General features: G+C 41.2%; 1 protein-coding gene across 1 annotated transcript in view; it reads left to right on the top strand.

The window, feature by feature from the left end:
* Positions 1–16674, top strand: part of zmat4a (zinc finger, matrin-type 4a) — a 146173-nt gene that overhangs the window by 11526 nt on the left and 117973 nt on the right. The window contains exon 2 of the mRNA XM_034596481.1: positions 8970–9071. Within this exon, the coding sequence (XP_034452372.1) occupies positions 8970–9071 (102 nt within the window). The remainder of the gene's footprint in view (positions 1–8969; positions 9072–16674) is intronic.

The raw sequence follows: 16674 nt of genomic DNA, 5'->3' as shown, positions 1-16674 counted from the left end.
TTTAGAAAGTATAATTCTGGCTATTATACAGTATCAGTGATTGATTATTTTTGCTATGCTGAGTGTTTAAAACTCATCCGTTTCCCTTGCAAAGTCAGGCAAAATGATAAAAATGTAGGTACAGTGGAGAGGACTTATAGAGACTATAAATAAATGATGGCCCGTCACCTCTGACAGCGTAATCATCACCGGCTGCACGTTTGCAAATGATGTTTGGATGCTTTAATTTGCTACACATCAGCATTCTGACAAAAGTGGATGATGTATTGATTCCACATTTAGATGTAAAAAACTGCTCCAAAGAGGCAGCTCTTTGGATTTTAAATGTATATTTTCAGAAGACAACGTTCGTACCATCACGGAAGTGTAAAGCTCTGTAGTGAAGTCCATAATAAATGAATTCTTTCACAACTCTCAACAGCTTTTGCTGGGTTGGCATCTCCTCAGGGTGATTTACAGACTACTTTAATGGAGTTGTGGTCAGAGAGGAATTACTTTACTGCACTGGCCAAAACTGGATTTTTGATAAAAGAAAAAGGCCAGCTGGTCACAGTGCTATGTCTCTGCAGGGAAGCTCAGGCCAACCCTAACCATTACTTAAACTCAAATTATCATTGCCTTTTTAAATTTGCTGATTTGAGACATCTGTAAAAGTGTGTCCTGTTGATTTATAATAACTTTCATGACCTGTGAACACTGTGACCATCTTCCAATGTTTCCAAAGGTTTTTGCATTACTAGTGACTGGTCTAAGGAGAATGGGCAGGAAGTCTTCCAGTTTGTCCTAACCTTTTGGCTCAGAGCAGACAAATAAATAAGGAAAAGGAATGCAGTTTGTTTGTGTGCAGAACCGTGCTTGCAGATTTGTTGTTAAGTACAAAAATGGACAATGGAAAGAGATATGAACATATTCTGTGCTGTTTGTTCTGTGAATCAGTTTTAAATATTGCAGGTAGGCAGAGTGTCCTTTGTGAGAACCACAACACCTCCAATGTCATTGGGGGTAAACATCACCTTTTACCTTACTATGCTGTTCCATCTATAAACCATTTGCACTGGAGGTGGTTTAAGGGGCTATTTGTATTTTGTCATTGTCACATTGCCGACGTTAGCATTAGCAGCTGTTTATCTACTAGTCTACAAACAACACTCGCCGAGAGCTGTCTCTAGTGGTGGAAAGCAATTATTGTTATGATAGGATTTTCGTTATCTATCGAAAGCCAACAACTTGTTCTGTTAAGTGCAGACGTCATCCCCAAATGTCAGACTTGGGACCAAATATCAGCGTTAAACACGGATGTTAGCATTCGTTAGATATGGCCAGAGATTACTATCAGTTCTCCTGCTATTACAGCCCCCAAATGCCTGCCACTCCTTCCGTCATGTTCATGCATCTTGGTGACCTGATGACTTTGGTTGATGCTGGACAGTATCAACCAAATCATCATTGTGATTATGGTAATTCAAGGTTAAATTGTACAAATATCCAATTGGAATTTTACCACGGTATACCATGAAACCTGTAACCGTTTCATCTCGTTATACTGCATAAAGAATGAATGGCTAACCTGTAGTTTAGGATTTGCCACAATCGGCCATGTGTGGTCATCATTCCTCATCAAAAATTAAGTGGTGAAAGCGACTTTTTCACTGGAGTGAGGGACATTCACTGTGACAGGCTCAGTCATTATTTTTCAATTGGGTTATTAGTTTTTCTCTAAAAGCATTTTAAATGATAATGATGCTTTAATTAGCTCTGGCCTATCAGAGGTAATCCAGGCTGAACAGCTAGAATGACTGTGCAGTTAATATTGGATTGGACTTTCATAACTGTGTATGTTATCTATGCACAGTATCTTCAGCTGCTCATCGTCATCTTTCTATATAATCTCCACACCACACATGATTAGCTGTCGATGAATGGATGCCCAGTGTCCAGTGAATACTGGTTCATCCAGCTGGCACATAAAACACTGAAAAGATGTCCATGGAAAATGAACATGGGATTAATTGTGTTACCTTTCATGTGTCTTGAGCTTCCAAATAACTTTAACTATAATATAACAGTTAAATATAACAGATTTAACTATAATATTTTACATTGTGAAAGCCTTATTGGTTATACAAGTATAGCTGAGGGACATATATTGGCTAAGTCAAAAGCAAAAGGTCTTTGTAAGGCACTGTATCATTTACAGACCTGAGCTCAAGTTAAAGCCTCTTCGTCATGAAGTCATCTTTCTTCTACATGAAGTCATGACCCAGTGAAAGTGTGCTGTATGGATACTTTGATTGACTGGGGATAGATCAGTGGAGGGATGTTGCCTAAATACAAATCTCATCTGATCAGTTATCAAGTGTGGCTCCTCTTTTGCAAATCAGTTATTTCGCCACTTTCCCTCTGCATATTTGGTGTAGATTACGGGGAGTCACTTGATGATGTTTCAGGTGTAAGGTGGCTCTAATGAATGTTAAGTGTGGAGACATGCCCTGTGCACTTACAGTACAGTTTGGAACAGAATGGGATATCAGGGTCTGGTATCAGTCATGACCTTTGAAATGCCTCTTCTCTTAACTTTTGAGAGCACTGTGCTCTGCGCTTTCGACTCTCTTAGAATTTAATGATGGAAAGAACACTCGGGGGCAGATCTGCCACAACAGTTTTGCACAAGAGGAATCTATGGTCTCTGTGTGGGACGTGCAGAATCACCCCAAGTGAATACAGAAGCACTGGAACTTACAGTAAATGAACACCTCAGTAAATTAACACCACAGACGATATAAAGACAGCAAATATATTGAAACTTTAAGACTTTGACCACACTTTTGATTACAGTTCTTCTCTGGTTCTAAGAGATTATTGCTCATTGCAGGAAGAGGTTTAGTGGTATTAGACAGAGGCAAATGTATCTGTAAGGACCATTTTGTCACACTACAGGCTGGCGGTGAGTAGATCTCAGTATGGCGGTGTTGGTCAGAAGGTTGATGACAGACTGAAACAAATATGTACTGCATTGCCAAAGCATTTTGTACATTCATGGTCACCAAGGGATATGTCCCAGTAACTTTGGTGATCCACTAACTTTTCCAGCACCACCAGCAAGCTGACACATTTTGATTCTACTTAAGGATCTCTACATCTATGGAGCGATTTAACATTTGGTAGAAAGGTTTTTAGTCCCCAGGGGATGTTTCCTAGTCTTATTTTTGATCCTCTGAGTTTATCAGCCTTGGACTGGTGATCTGTCCAGGGTGTACCCTGCTTCTTTTCCAATGTCGGCTGAGATTGGCTGCCAGCCTCCCTGCCCTCAAAAGATAAGTAATATAAATGATGGATGGGGAGGTGACTTTTCATCAGTCGCCACAAATAGGCCAGTTTTTCATTCATCCAGGGAAATATATTAATATCTACTAGATGGACAATTTCTGATCCTCCAACTTTTCATCCAATACAAGCATGCCGACATTTTTGATGAAAACTGGTAGATTCATGTTCCTCACAGTCACAACTTTGATGTTGGCCTGATATTTCATCATCATCTGGCCAAAATATCAATTTATTGTATAGGTGTGACCAACATGAATGACATTTCCATCTGCCTCACTTGAAATTACTCAAGCATTCTTGCACAGTCAAGATGTCCCCAACAGAGACACATCCTGTGTATGCTGCACAAAGGTCTATTGGCCTTCACTGGAGTGTCCACAGTACAATAACACTCTATTGGTCACATTGTCCTTGTGTGAGAGGCAATGAGAAGAAAATAGACTTTAGAGTTTGAAATATCTCTTGTTTTGAACTTAGCGTGGATATCAAACCCAGTGTTCTCAAGTCATGACAGCAGTTGTGCCCTGTGGGTCTAATGATCAGCATCTGAACTGTCCTCTGCTAAAGGGACACCTACTGGAAAGGCCAGTGTGAGTCCAGCCTGTCTGCGCTGGCATTCATCCAGCTTCCCAGCTTTATGCCCTCCCTAACGAATTACAACTGGCCTTTTATAGCTGCAACATCTGCTGGGCACTCACTACTGTGACCTCCCTTTCATCTCTGCACACTTTCCCTCCCACTGTTTTCATCAGCTTTTTCATTCCCCCCCCCCCCCCCTCCCCAGCCTCAGGCATCCGGCCCCACACAGTTGGCCATATCTGATTTGCTGATGGCACGTCACGGTCAAAGGCAGACAGTAAATAGTGTTGACTAGGTGTGAGGAACAAGCCGGCTTCCTGCTAATTTGATCATCAACACGGTGCGTGCTGCATTGTTTCCTCTGTGCCTTCTCCCTGCATTCCTGTAATGAGCTCACGTCGGTGTTCAGAGAGAGCCCCGCTGTAATGACATCAGATATTGACGATAGAATTGTGTAGAGAACCCCCGTATTGCTCTGGGATTGGATGCCTTTCTTTATCCAATTACGCTCGGTGAAAATTATTATTTTCTCTGCATCTCATTTGGAAGAGAGTCAACCTCTTGCAATTATAGCAATGTATCCATTAGCTTAGTGAAGTGATCGCAGCAGAGAAGGACGTGTTCACTGAGTGAGCAGTGGTTGCTCTTTGGAGAGCTGTACTTCACCCTCCTCAAACTCAGCAGGACTGTTGGGGCTTTTCGTCCAGAGCTGCTGGGTGACAGACTCAATTAGGTACGAGGAGAAGGTGTCACTGTTCACTTGTTTTATTCCCAACAAGATGTGAGTATTCAGCAACACTGCTGAAGGCCCTGTTCACACCTGATGTTAACTTCCAGAGAGATCTGATCACAAGTGGTCAGCGCTAAGTACGTTTGTTCACATCTGCCATTGGAATGTGAGATCAGGTGTCTCCTCCCAGCTCTATATGCAAATAAACACATGCGTCATCCGTGTTCATGGAGACCAATTCTTGCACTTTTTATTCAGTCTGAGTTTACAGATGGGTTCAATGACAATGTTTGTGTGTGTGTTTGTGTGTGTTTGTGTGTTGGTGCAAGCGAGAGAGAGAGAGAGAGAGAGAGAGAGAGAGAGAGAGAGAGAGAGAGAGAGAGAGAGAGAGAGAGGGGCTGAATGATTGAATGTGCGCAGCTATGAAGAAAGATTTTACCTGTTGAATTAAAGTTCTGATCAGTGTTGATATTGTAGTGGTGGCTACAAACCTATCAATATATATATAAACATATATAACTAAGAAGTGTTAAAACAAGTTTAAACCATAGCGGGCCAGAAATATCAGCTGAGTAGGTCGTCCCTTAAATTGTGACCTCGGATGGATTTTTAATTATCAAACAAAGAATGTGGCCACATTGCACCTCCAAATGTGGTTTGAGCGCAGATCTCAGGACGTATTTGTGTGTGTTCACAGTGAATGACAGTAAACGCTACAGGCCGTGCCTTGCCCTCCAATGTCTGTCTTATCCACTGGGAGGGGCGGGCTGAAGGAATAATCATGACACAATCGGAGATGGGTGAAAGCATTTTAAATTCAACATACATAGGTGGAGAAATTGTGGATCAAGTTTTCTCAGAGTAACGTTGGCTTGTCACTCAGAGCAAAGGATGTACCGCAAATCATTGGGTTTAGCATTATGCTACACCGGTTGTTACATTTGAACCTTTTTGAAGTTTAAAAAAAAAAAGTGCCTGTCCAACAGAGCTAAGAGAGATAAGACTCAAACAAGCTGAATTAGAATTGCTGTGTATATCTTAAGCTCTTCCTTTTCTGCGTTAAATGACTTTGAACGTGTTGGAGTCTGTCTTTGCTGCGTGTTCCTGTCAGTCTCTTAACAATGGGATACTTGGTTAAAGTGCATCCGCAGTACAAGGTCAGATTCAGTCATCCTCCACTAAGCTATTTAATCTCCACATGCCCTGTTGCTGTTACTGCGGGAGTCGTGAACTTCAGGGGAGGAGGTATAGGGGAGAGAGAAGGCCTAACATACTGGGTGTGTGTAATAATTCAAGTGTTTGGCATTCGTAGAGTTTAGTCTTCATTTCTGTTGCTATACCTCTGTCCTCAGCTGCCACACCCCACTCAGCAGCAGCAGTGTAGCATTGTTGACATGTTCTCAGATTTACAGCTATCAGCCTGGTGGATAGAGTGATATCATGAAAAATTAAATGGCCAAAAAAACACAAAATAAATAACCACTTCTTTCGTGATTTGTACTCCCTCATTTTCAAACATGGATTGCTCCCGGCTGGAGCTGAGCACTCTGCACTAACAGTAAAGTAAACTTCAGTAATTGCTCACTTTGTATGCAGACAAAAGTGAGGGTCAGTGTGGTCATATCCTGGATACATCTGAAGGTGCCCTGGCTTCCAATGTAATGATGCATTCATATTTAGACACATGGGAGGGAAACAAGCACAAAGTGTTTATTGTCTTTTTCTGTTTATTCCACATTGCAGGGTCACGGCAAGCCCGTCTCAAACGGATGCAAAATGCAAACTTAAAAGTAGATGAAGGAACTAGCAATGAACCCATCACATTTGACTTTCATTTTTTCAACCAGGCTTTTGCTGGTGCATCTCCCCGTGCTGCTGCTGATGTTTCCAACGATGCTTCTCCATCTTAAATGAATTTCGGGTGATTAATCATTCATCTCCAGCATCTGTGCACCCTCACTGGAACAGGCAGTGGGCCCAACACTGGCACAAGCTGACGGAGCTCTCAAAGCCGCTCATTTATGTTGTTTGTCCTGCAGCATCTGAACAGGAAACGACACTGCTCTCCACTTGGTTATGAAACTGAGGGGAAGACAGATTTTTTTTATATTTCTCTTCTATCTCTTCGCCATCCTCTTCAACTTTTGTTTGCGCACCCTCTGGGTCGCTGACAGTTCTTATCCTTCCCTTTGAGCTGCTGGAGACAGCACGGTCCTGGAAAAGTCCCATTTATGTTAAAGATGGAAAGAAAGTCTGCAACTTGAAGATCATCCATTTAATAATAATATATAGAAATTGAGTATATTGAGGATATGTGTCAGATTTCAGACAACAAAGTAAAAGGATGCATGTTACATTCATAGTAGAACTCCGAGTTATTTAGTAATAAAATGTCCCACCTAACAAGTGTGTTTGTCATTACACTTTAACTCTAACAATTAAGGCATATTTAAACATAAACCATAATAAAAACTAGGCAGCTGTTGTCAGGTTTACAAAGCATTGTATAATGATATTATGATAAAATATTAATATGGCTATTGGCATGGAGTCATTACTGCAGTTTGAATCCAGCCCAGGCCTCTTTCTGCACATCGTCTCCTAACTTCGCTGTCCCTCTCTCAACTTTTACAGTCATACTAAAGCCAAATTTATATTATTTATATATTGTGATAATAGAATTTGAATATTTATGCTTAGCTGCACCTGTAGCTCCGAGCAGAAAAAACAATGTGCTGTGTTGTAAGTGGCTCCAACTCACAGAACTCATCATTTATTGACACGTGTTTGGGAGATGATGTGGGAAATATTTCAGCTCATAACATCCAACATATTTAACTGCACTAAATAACAACAGATGCACTAACTCATGTCAACATCCTCTCGGTGTATCTGTAGCCGGTGGAGTTTTGATTCATTTGATGAACCCTGAATGTCTTCGGAAGCAAACTTCTTTCAAAATTCTGACAAATCAAGTGAAAAACAATCCTCAGGTCAGTTTTCACATATGTGGAGCTCCGACACAAAGTAAACACCACTGGTGGATAAGAATAAGAAACCACAACTTTCAACTAACGAGTAAACTTAAAAACACAATGGCAGAAAAGATAAGATACAAAAAAGTTAAATGACCAAAAGGGCACGTACCTCTCCCAGGACGTACAATAGAAAGGGAAAGACACACCCTTATAAGGAGGGGTCCCCCCAAAAGTGGATTTAGGGGCACAGGACTTCACTGGACTAAGATTCCACTACAGGCCTATACATGCCAGGTAACAACTATGTACAGATATTTTGTGTAATTATAACAATAAAATAAAAGGGATTAGATTCAAATGCACATTGGATTATGTAAAACACTGCTGTATAATTGGCATTATTACATGTCCAGAAACAAGAGTGTAGTCTTCTTAAGACATTAATTCTGCCCCGAATCTGCAATAAATCACCCTTAGTATTTGAAAGTGGAAAAACGACAGTAAATTATTAGTTGTTGTTGTATCTCTATATTTTTGGAAAATAGAATTCAGTTTGGAGAGACTTTGGTTTTACAGTAAAGCCTCATGACCTTAGGTCTCATCTGTCCTGCAGCTCCTAATGAAGACGTACAGTACATGCCTTGGTAAATGAGGATGAGTTGAGCCTCACTGCTTCCAAATATGAAATGTGAGCCCCTAATGGAAGCTGGAGCTGAATTAGTAATAGAAAGCAGAGATGGCTCAGCTGTGCCTGTGGCACAGAGAAATAAAAGCTTTTTGCAGCTGTCTCTCACACACAACAGGGACCTCACTCATATATTTTAATGAATTTTCAGGAAAAACCCCATCAGCATGATCTGTTGCTGTTATTTATTTATACCAAATATAATTTAAGGCTGTGTAACTGAAGTTTCGAGGTAGGATGTTTGATATTAAATGTTTTTTTTCTGAGTCATTGCTCACAAAAGCTGCTCAGCATCTGTCACTAACTCAAAAGCTTTTGGTAATGAAATATTGATTAACAGCGATGGAAGTATGAAATGAGATTACTGTTTACTTGCTTTATTACAACTTGGTTGGTTTGTCTTGGCTCTCAGAAGACACACAAAGCAGGGCTGCATGACAGTGATGACAAAAATATAGAGAGTAAATCTTTTAGTTTAGTTTTAAGACTTTTTCAGTTAGGGATTTTTCTCCAGTCCAGAGTTTTATGACCTGAGATTTTAGGCCAAGGAATCAGATCAGCTCCAGATCATGTCTCAGGCCGTCTGAAACATGCTAACTTGAAATATTTTAGTAAAAATCAAGAAGTGCATCATGTCAGTAATCATGTCTGCATTTGTCTCTTTCACCAGATGAAGTCAACAGAGGTGGACCAAGGGCTTTTCACAGACAGCTACTGCAAAGTGTGCAGCGCGCAGCTCATCTCCGAGTCCCAGAGGGTCGCCCATTATGAGGTGAACACGCCCCCCCTCCCCTCACATTACCTTACCCGATATTCTACACTCTTGTGTTGATGAAAGGCTCAGGGTCACGCTGTATTGTTTCTGCCCCCAGAGACACGAGGCTGATCTATACACCTGCGCCCTGCAGCTGATATACTCAATAAGCACAACACCCCTGAGTTTACCCTACTGTTGTTTCACTTTACCTCAGTGAAATACACAGAAATGAAAGAACTGTGGGTTCAGATTTCGCCTTCTATTTTAAGTTGTGTTCATGCATATTTGCTAAAACTCTTAAATGTGTCATGCAGCATTCCAAGCCCAATATATCATTGTCATTCTCTTTGTGACTCATTAGTGTAACTGCAGTACAAAAGCAAAGTCATCACTTAAAGGCCACACTGTAATTCACATGGTGTGGCTCCCTGCTGTCATAGCTCTCACTGTGCACGGCAAAATATGGAACTGTGCAAACACATGCTACAAACATGGCAGCTCTTCCAGAAGTGTGAGCCGCCAAAAAGTAATACAAGTAAAAAGCTCACAGAGAGAACCAGTTAAGGCTCATTATTATGTGTGTTTTGTGGCCAGTTGCTGTAGAACAGGAGGTTCCTCTGGCCTCTGAGTGGGTAGGAGGGGGTGGCCTCTTCCACAGAGGAGAAATGCACTTTCTGGAAAATCCAAACTGTAATTTTCACATTATGCTGTCTAAGCTGCATGTCACTGTTAAGTTTTCAACAATCACCCAGCTTCACTGAGAGGACAAAGCTGCTGGATTGTTTTTCAGTGAGTGGGGCCAACACTGGCTTTTAATGGTCCGTGACAATGTCACAGCCAAATGATGGCTGCTTTTTAAAGCTTCTTTTCTGCATGTTAAACACAGAAGATGTGATGTGTGAGTGTGGAGATGAGATAAATCTATTTTGTTTTTAATATAATGTGCTTTGGAAAGCTAGAGAAGGGTGGATTTAACTCTTTAATATTAACATGAAACATGAAGTTAGATTATTATTATCACAGTAAGGCTGGATTGGCAATCCGGGATATTTGGACAAATACCCATGGCCGAGGCACATCGGTGGGATGAGTTAATTTTAGCCATTTCAATCTGTAGAGACTTACAATGCAACAAATGTTTAAAAATGAGTATATTTGAATCAAATTGAATTTGTTGTGAGCTACAGGAATAGACTTTGGTGCTTAGACCTGGAAGGACGTCGAACACCATGGAAGCAGTCGTCAGATATGAAGCTTAAACAGTGGTGGTGGTGATGAGCAATAGAGCATGAAGTTGGGACGTCTGATGAAGGTCCTGGTTGGACGGTTGAAGGGATGACCCGGTATCCAGAGGTGAAGTGGACGAGGGACACTCATTGATTGTTGTGCTGAAGCTGAATGACAGGAGAGAGAGAAGTTTTTAAACTTTGATTGCTTACAGGTGATTGGCTCAAGTCTAGCATGTCTGGGTGGAGCCCAGAGATAGTGTAAACTGTGCACGTATGCCAAATAGACAAACTTTAAATATTGTTGTTCATGCTGCCCAGATGCAGTCATTGTATTAAGACCTAAAGTCAGGGAACAAAAGTCTGTGTGTGGTATAAAGTCAAGATTTGAACATGATTGTTTGCAGCCCTGCTCTGTATGATGGACTCTCACTCCTCTGGCAGCTTATGGACAATATCATTGTTCCCGTCAGAGAACTGGAGTTGCGCTCGCATCCTCCTGATTTACATCAGCAAGCACTTATGCTCGATAATCAGTGGTTCATTCATGGCTGTTGAACAGGACCACTATAACCTCCCAAATACTGACTGTTACTCCACTGAGCTGTCACCGCTCTTTGCTCCACAACCTCCTCCACATGTTGGAGGAGGTTTTGGCAGTGCTCATGTAGATTGAATGTTCACTGTTGGGCCATGGTTTTGTGTGAAACCACACTTCGGCCTACATGTGACACATCACAGACAACTGTGATAACAATATTGATAATTACTTTAGAGAACTAGATCTCAGCTTAAGTGATGTGCCAAATGCAACAGAAAGAGAGAAGGTTAGACTCGTGTTAAAAACCAGCTCTACAGCTGTTCACAAGTTTATTCAGTCACTTCCTTCCAGTGTCACAAGTAACTACACAGAGCTCCGTCAAGCACTAGTCGAGGAATTCTCTTCTACTGCTGACGAGATCACATCCATTGTTACAGCATCCCAAATTAAACATTCACGTCGCGAAAATCCCAAGGATTATTTTCGACGTTTGAGGCATGTTTATTTTCAGGGAAAGAACGCACCAGGCCTAGAAGAAAATCTCACCTTCAAGTCCATGTTCTTACGAAACTTACATCCATGTATACGCACACATGTTGTACTGATGACACAGCAAGGAAAACCTTCAATGCAGCAGATCAGGAAGATGACACAGGTGGCTTGGGAAACTGTTATCACTTTCAAGGCTACAGTAGGTGCAACCGAGCCCGTCAAAACAAACAGCACGGTGTCAAATTCATCCGCTGCCTCAAAACTTCACCCTCACAACAAAACGAAGGGGGGTGACAGAAGGCAGCGTAGGGACACAGAGCGTACCCGCCATGTCCACCAACTTCCCAGAGATAGGCATTCCCACAGTAGAAGCTGTAGGAAACCATACTCTGAAATTCTGGCCCAGACAACTTACCACTGCTCAGAAGATGACGACAGCGTCTCTGAGTACAGTTTAAGATATGGTTATGACCGAGCACACAGTGACAGCGCCTCTGAAGTCCTCCTGGACTCTGGCTCCCCAGAGCGTTACGGCCCTGAGCCACGACACAGGCGATCCAGAGCTCGCTTCTCACGGCCATAACCAACACAGTGAACCCCTGTACTGACAGTCAGTATTAAGTTTCTTGCAGTTAATAGGAAAACTGTTTTGTTAGCAACAGCAGCAAACTTCAAAACCTAAATTCTGATTAAACTTATATACCACTGCCAACTTTGTAAATATGTTTGGATCGACTACTTTCCATTCCATAATAATGTAGTCCATACCACACATGTTAGGACATTAGCATATTCTTACAGAAACAATGATACAGTCATTTGGATTTTGAGATTTTGAAAAATTATGACAACCTTCCGCAGGAAAACCTGCTGAAGATTAAAATTGTTAAGTCTAACAGATCAGACTGAGTACTACATTGTGTAGGATCCAAGGAGTGAACAAAACTCTTGGACATTCCAAAAATGACCTTATCATTGTACGTGCCACTCTCTCTGCATCTTATCTTACAATTCACAATGTCTTATTTTTTTTTCCTTTTTCTCCCTAACCTAGTGAAGAGCACAGGTTATTCATATTGTACTGTCATTGTAATCTGAATTATTTGTCTAATTTGAATCTTGCTTAGCCAAACTAGATAGTATACACAAATGCCCAGATGTTACAATCCAAATGAACTGACAATTGACTTTTCCAGCTTTGGACTAAACATGTTCAAGTTCGCCCTCAGGAACCCACGTCAGGTGCGATCCTGAGAACGAAGGGGGGATGTTGGGCCATGGTTTTGTGTGAAACCACACTTCGGCCTACATGTGCCATCAAAGCCGGAAGCAGCATGTCCCTCCAGGACTCCGTCTCCCAGGGGCCATTAAAAACCAGAGCAAGGAACTCAATGTCCCAGAGGGCATCAACTTCACACAGAGGGGTGGAAACCCCCCCCAGGGACACAGGTTTCAACTCCCATTGGTCACTCTGGACCCCATGACCTGTGAGGTCACCGGGCCAATATAAGCTAAGTTCTCCAGCTTCTCGTTCTCGAGCTCTCTTTCTAAACTCCCTCAACGGGGAGAAGGGTGTCTGTCTTTTTTCTACACTCCCTCCAAGGAGAGAAGGCGGTCGAGCCTCTTCATCCTCTTCCTACGATCCTTCCACAGGAGGGAAGGCTGTCGAGCCTCTTCTCCAGCTCACATCTTCTCTTCCCATCCAACTCTTCGAGAGGAGCACAAAGGTGCAGCTTCCAGCTCATCTTACCAAGGAAACCTCTTCGCACTCCAAGCTCTGCCAACCCTTCAAGCAGCGACTCGATGTCCTGCTGTAAGAACTTCAAACAGCAACTGAACTCAACCGAAACCAGCAAGACGACACAAAACTGCGAACTGCACAGCAACTTCCTTTTTCCCCTTTCCACGGACTGGTAACACATCTGGGCTTAATAATTATACTAGGCTAAGCAAGACTGTTTATTCGATTCTGTGTGAGGTTTATAAGTTTGATTTGTGGTGTTGTGATATTTTGGGTACAAGTTATTGAGAAAGTAATGTTAGTCTGTTATGCTCCTCACAGTCTTTCGTTGCATCCAATCTAGTAACTTCCTCTAATTTGGCACACACACAGACACACGCATAACTCTTCACCTCATTATCTCTACAGGTCGTAAACATTCCAATAGGTGGGGGAAGGGTGTTATCTCTTTGGCCAGCCACCATCTTGAAAGCACGCTGACTCACACAGACACACGCACATACCTATCTTTGTTTAGCAATTAGACCGTTAGTAATTTGTGTTTTTATACTTTATTATATTCATAATAAATGTTTTTCTTTCACAAATGTTTTTTTATTAATGTTGCATAAGTGAATTTCGCCAACCTCTACACTGTCAAGAACCCCATATCTTTCAACTTAGCTAACTATCTATATGGTAATTTTGGTTATAGTTATTCATTTAATTGTTAATCAGAGTTCCAAAATTTGTAGTTAGAACCTTAATCTATGAGACTTAATCAATAAATTGGCTATCTTTTCCCTTCCTTTGAAGGGTGGTGCCCTGAGGTAACTTTAATCAATTAAAGTTATTATTTAATATTAATAATAAAATATTAATATCTAATATTTTATTTTGATAACCAAATTTATTGAATGCCGAAAGGCACACCATTTTATGGTATCACGTTTGATGCATTATGGCACAACATTGCACTGTTTGTTCAGAGGGGGAAGTACTTACCTCATCACCACCCTCGCTGCTTAGCATGTTGTCAGACCGGTCATTTCTTTTACCCTGGTTCGAGTCAGTGGATAAGTTGCATTATTAAAATCCACTTTGCTCCTATCTGGACAAATATCAAGACTAGACTTGGTTGCTTGTCAGAGTTAGATCTCGAAGTGAGTCTAGTTCCCACCACAAACAACCTGCTCCAGAAGGAGCTTTTTTGGTGAAATTGCTTTGGTCCCCACCTGAGTATGATAGCTGTGTTCAGATAACCCACACAAACATCACTAAAGATGAGAAGAACCAGTATCCGAATCATTCACTCTCAACAATGCAGATTTGAAAAGGTTGTAAGAAGACTCTGAACTGTTGACGACGAAATGCACTAAACTCAGGATAATCTCCTGATATTCTCCTGAGGGGCTGTATATGAGAACACAGGTGGCTGCGGACTTCATCCTTCCAGCCCCCTAGTAAAAACTCTGGTTCTATTAGCCCATGTGAGAATCCAGCAAATCCAGAGTGTTCACAGCAAGTTTGTGCCTCGATGGCACAATGAAAGCAAAACAGAAAAAAAGAATACAATGTCAGGATGAAAAAGAGATGCCATACACAAAGAAGACGCTGAAGAAGATGTCAACTTCGAAATACAACGAGATCTAAGAGCTGTTGGTGATAAAGGCAGACGCCAGTGTTGTTGTGGGTCTGATGTGTTCACGTCTGAAAGACAAACTCCAGAGGAAGTCCGGACAGTTGTTTTTTTTGCAGTTCAGGTCTGAAAACGGCTTGAATCTGAAATAAGGTTTTTAAGTCATAAAAACATCAGTAATACATATATATTTATATATTTTATTATATTATGTATAATTATTACATTACATTATTTTATTTTCATCGTCAAACACATTGAGCTGCATTTGTTGCATGAAAGGTGCTATGCAAATGAAGTCTATATATTATTATTGTTATTATTAATATAATTATTATATACACACCACTCCAGCTCCAGGTATGAACACAGAAGTCATACTCGAGACTTTATCATCCATCTGAAGGACAAAGTGAGTGAAGCAGCCTGCTGGTCTCCTCCTGTCTGAGGCGTCGGCTCAGGTAGTGATGCTGCAGATGCTGCCGCTCACTCACTGTCGCTTTCAGTTCTAAGACTGAGTGTGGAGGCCGGCTGCTGTCGGACATCGACTGTAACACGAGATGAACTCTGCAGTCCACTCTCAGGTATCATCACAGAGCAGCTGGTTGTTGTTGCCTTATGATCTAAGAGAAAAATGTTTGACTTTGGATTTTTGTATTGATTTTCTATTTTTGTTCCTAACAGAGAACAGGGCACTGCGGAGGTGAAATCTGATCATAGAGAAATAAAGTTTAATTAATTCTATTCGACGGCGTCACTTTGTTTGAAGTTGCTTTGTCTTTGAGTCAACTTTTCGTCTGCAACTCTTAACAAGTCAAACCTCCTGCAGGGCCGTGTGCTATTTACAGTAGTTGTAACCGTCCACGGGTAACAGGAGAACAACTTGGTTCTTCGGGGCATTGCGAGAGACAGGAAGTGGCTGTACCAATCCAAATCAAATATTCATTTTGTTATTGTCTATGCTGAATACAGCACTTCGCCTGTTGCCTCCTGGAGATGGTGCGTATTTAGAGCCTCTTTTAGAACAGTTAGGGTCTAATGCAACGTGACATGTTTGGGTCATAGTGACGACAGCAGGAATAAAAAAGGGAAGTGCAAACTTCTTTCAGATGGAGGAGGTTGTTGTTTTGCACTTAAGGATATGAGTCAGTTCCATTTTGTTTGCATAGATTTGTCTCTAATCATTTTTTTTTGTTTGAAGATCCAGTCCTCAAAGTCCTGGACAGATCAACAGTGCTTTGTTGAATACTGAGTCTGTAAACTCAATTATGACTTTGGACAAACAAAAACATTTTTTTTCAGTGATTACTAAATGGAATCCTGTGCTGAATGATGTTGAATAGAACTTCCACTGATTGGCCCTCACTTGCATTGTGGGCTTGGATTCAGCCCAGAATGTCCTCCATCAAAAGTGTAAACACAATTTGTTTGTTCTAAGTCAGAATAATTATAGTAAGGATTTGAAAGAGACTTTGTTAACAGAAGTCTCAGTATATTTTGAATGAAATACTTTCTGGACTTTTTCAGAAGGTTTTTTTTCCCAGGTGTGATGAGTAGGGCTTCATATTGTTTTTAGTTTTTTTTCTGATACGCTACTGGTGCTAAATCGATACCTTTAAAATTGTACTGTAATGGTGCCAGAACCGATAAAAACACAAAACGACGGCTGACGATAAGAACAGCTCTTTTTTTATTGCTAAGGTAAATTGGAACTTGAAATTTTATAACTCAGCTGTTAACAGTTTAAGTATACCTAAATAAAATGTACAGATATAAATAGGGGCAAAACTCAAGAATTTACCTACAAAATTCACATAATGAATAAAACCCAACTTCAATTATTTAACATTAACAACAGCTGCAGAGCTTAATACAATAATAATAATTGTCTCCCCTCTGCCGAGGCCCGGCGCGGCCACCCTGCGGCTGACGTTCTGGACATCAGCAGTCAGACGCTGAGCATCCGTCTACTTTCAAATGTGTCTGTGCGTCACCAGGTG

The sequence above is a fragment of the Hippoglossus hippoglossus genome, chromosome 9 (assembly GCF_009819705.1).
Source record: "Hippoglossus hippoglossus isolate fHipHip1 chromosome 9, fHipHip1.pri, whole genome shotgun sequence".
NCBI lineage: Eukaryota > Metazoa > Chordata > Actinopteri > Pleuronectiformes > Pleuronectidae > Hippoglossus > Hippoglossus hippoglossus.
The sequence above is the reverse complement of the archived record's forward strand: the minus strand, read 5'-3'. Positions and strand labels throughout refer to the sequence as shown.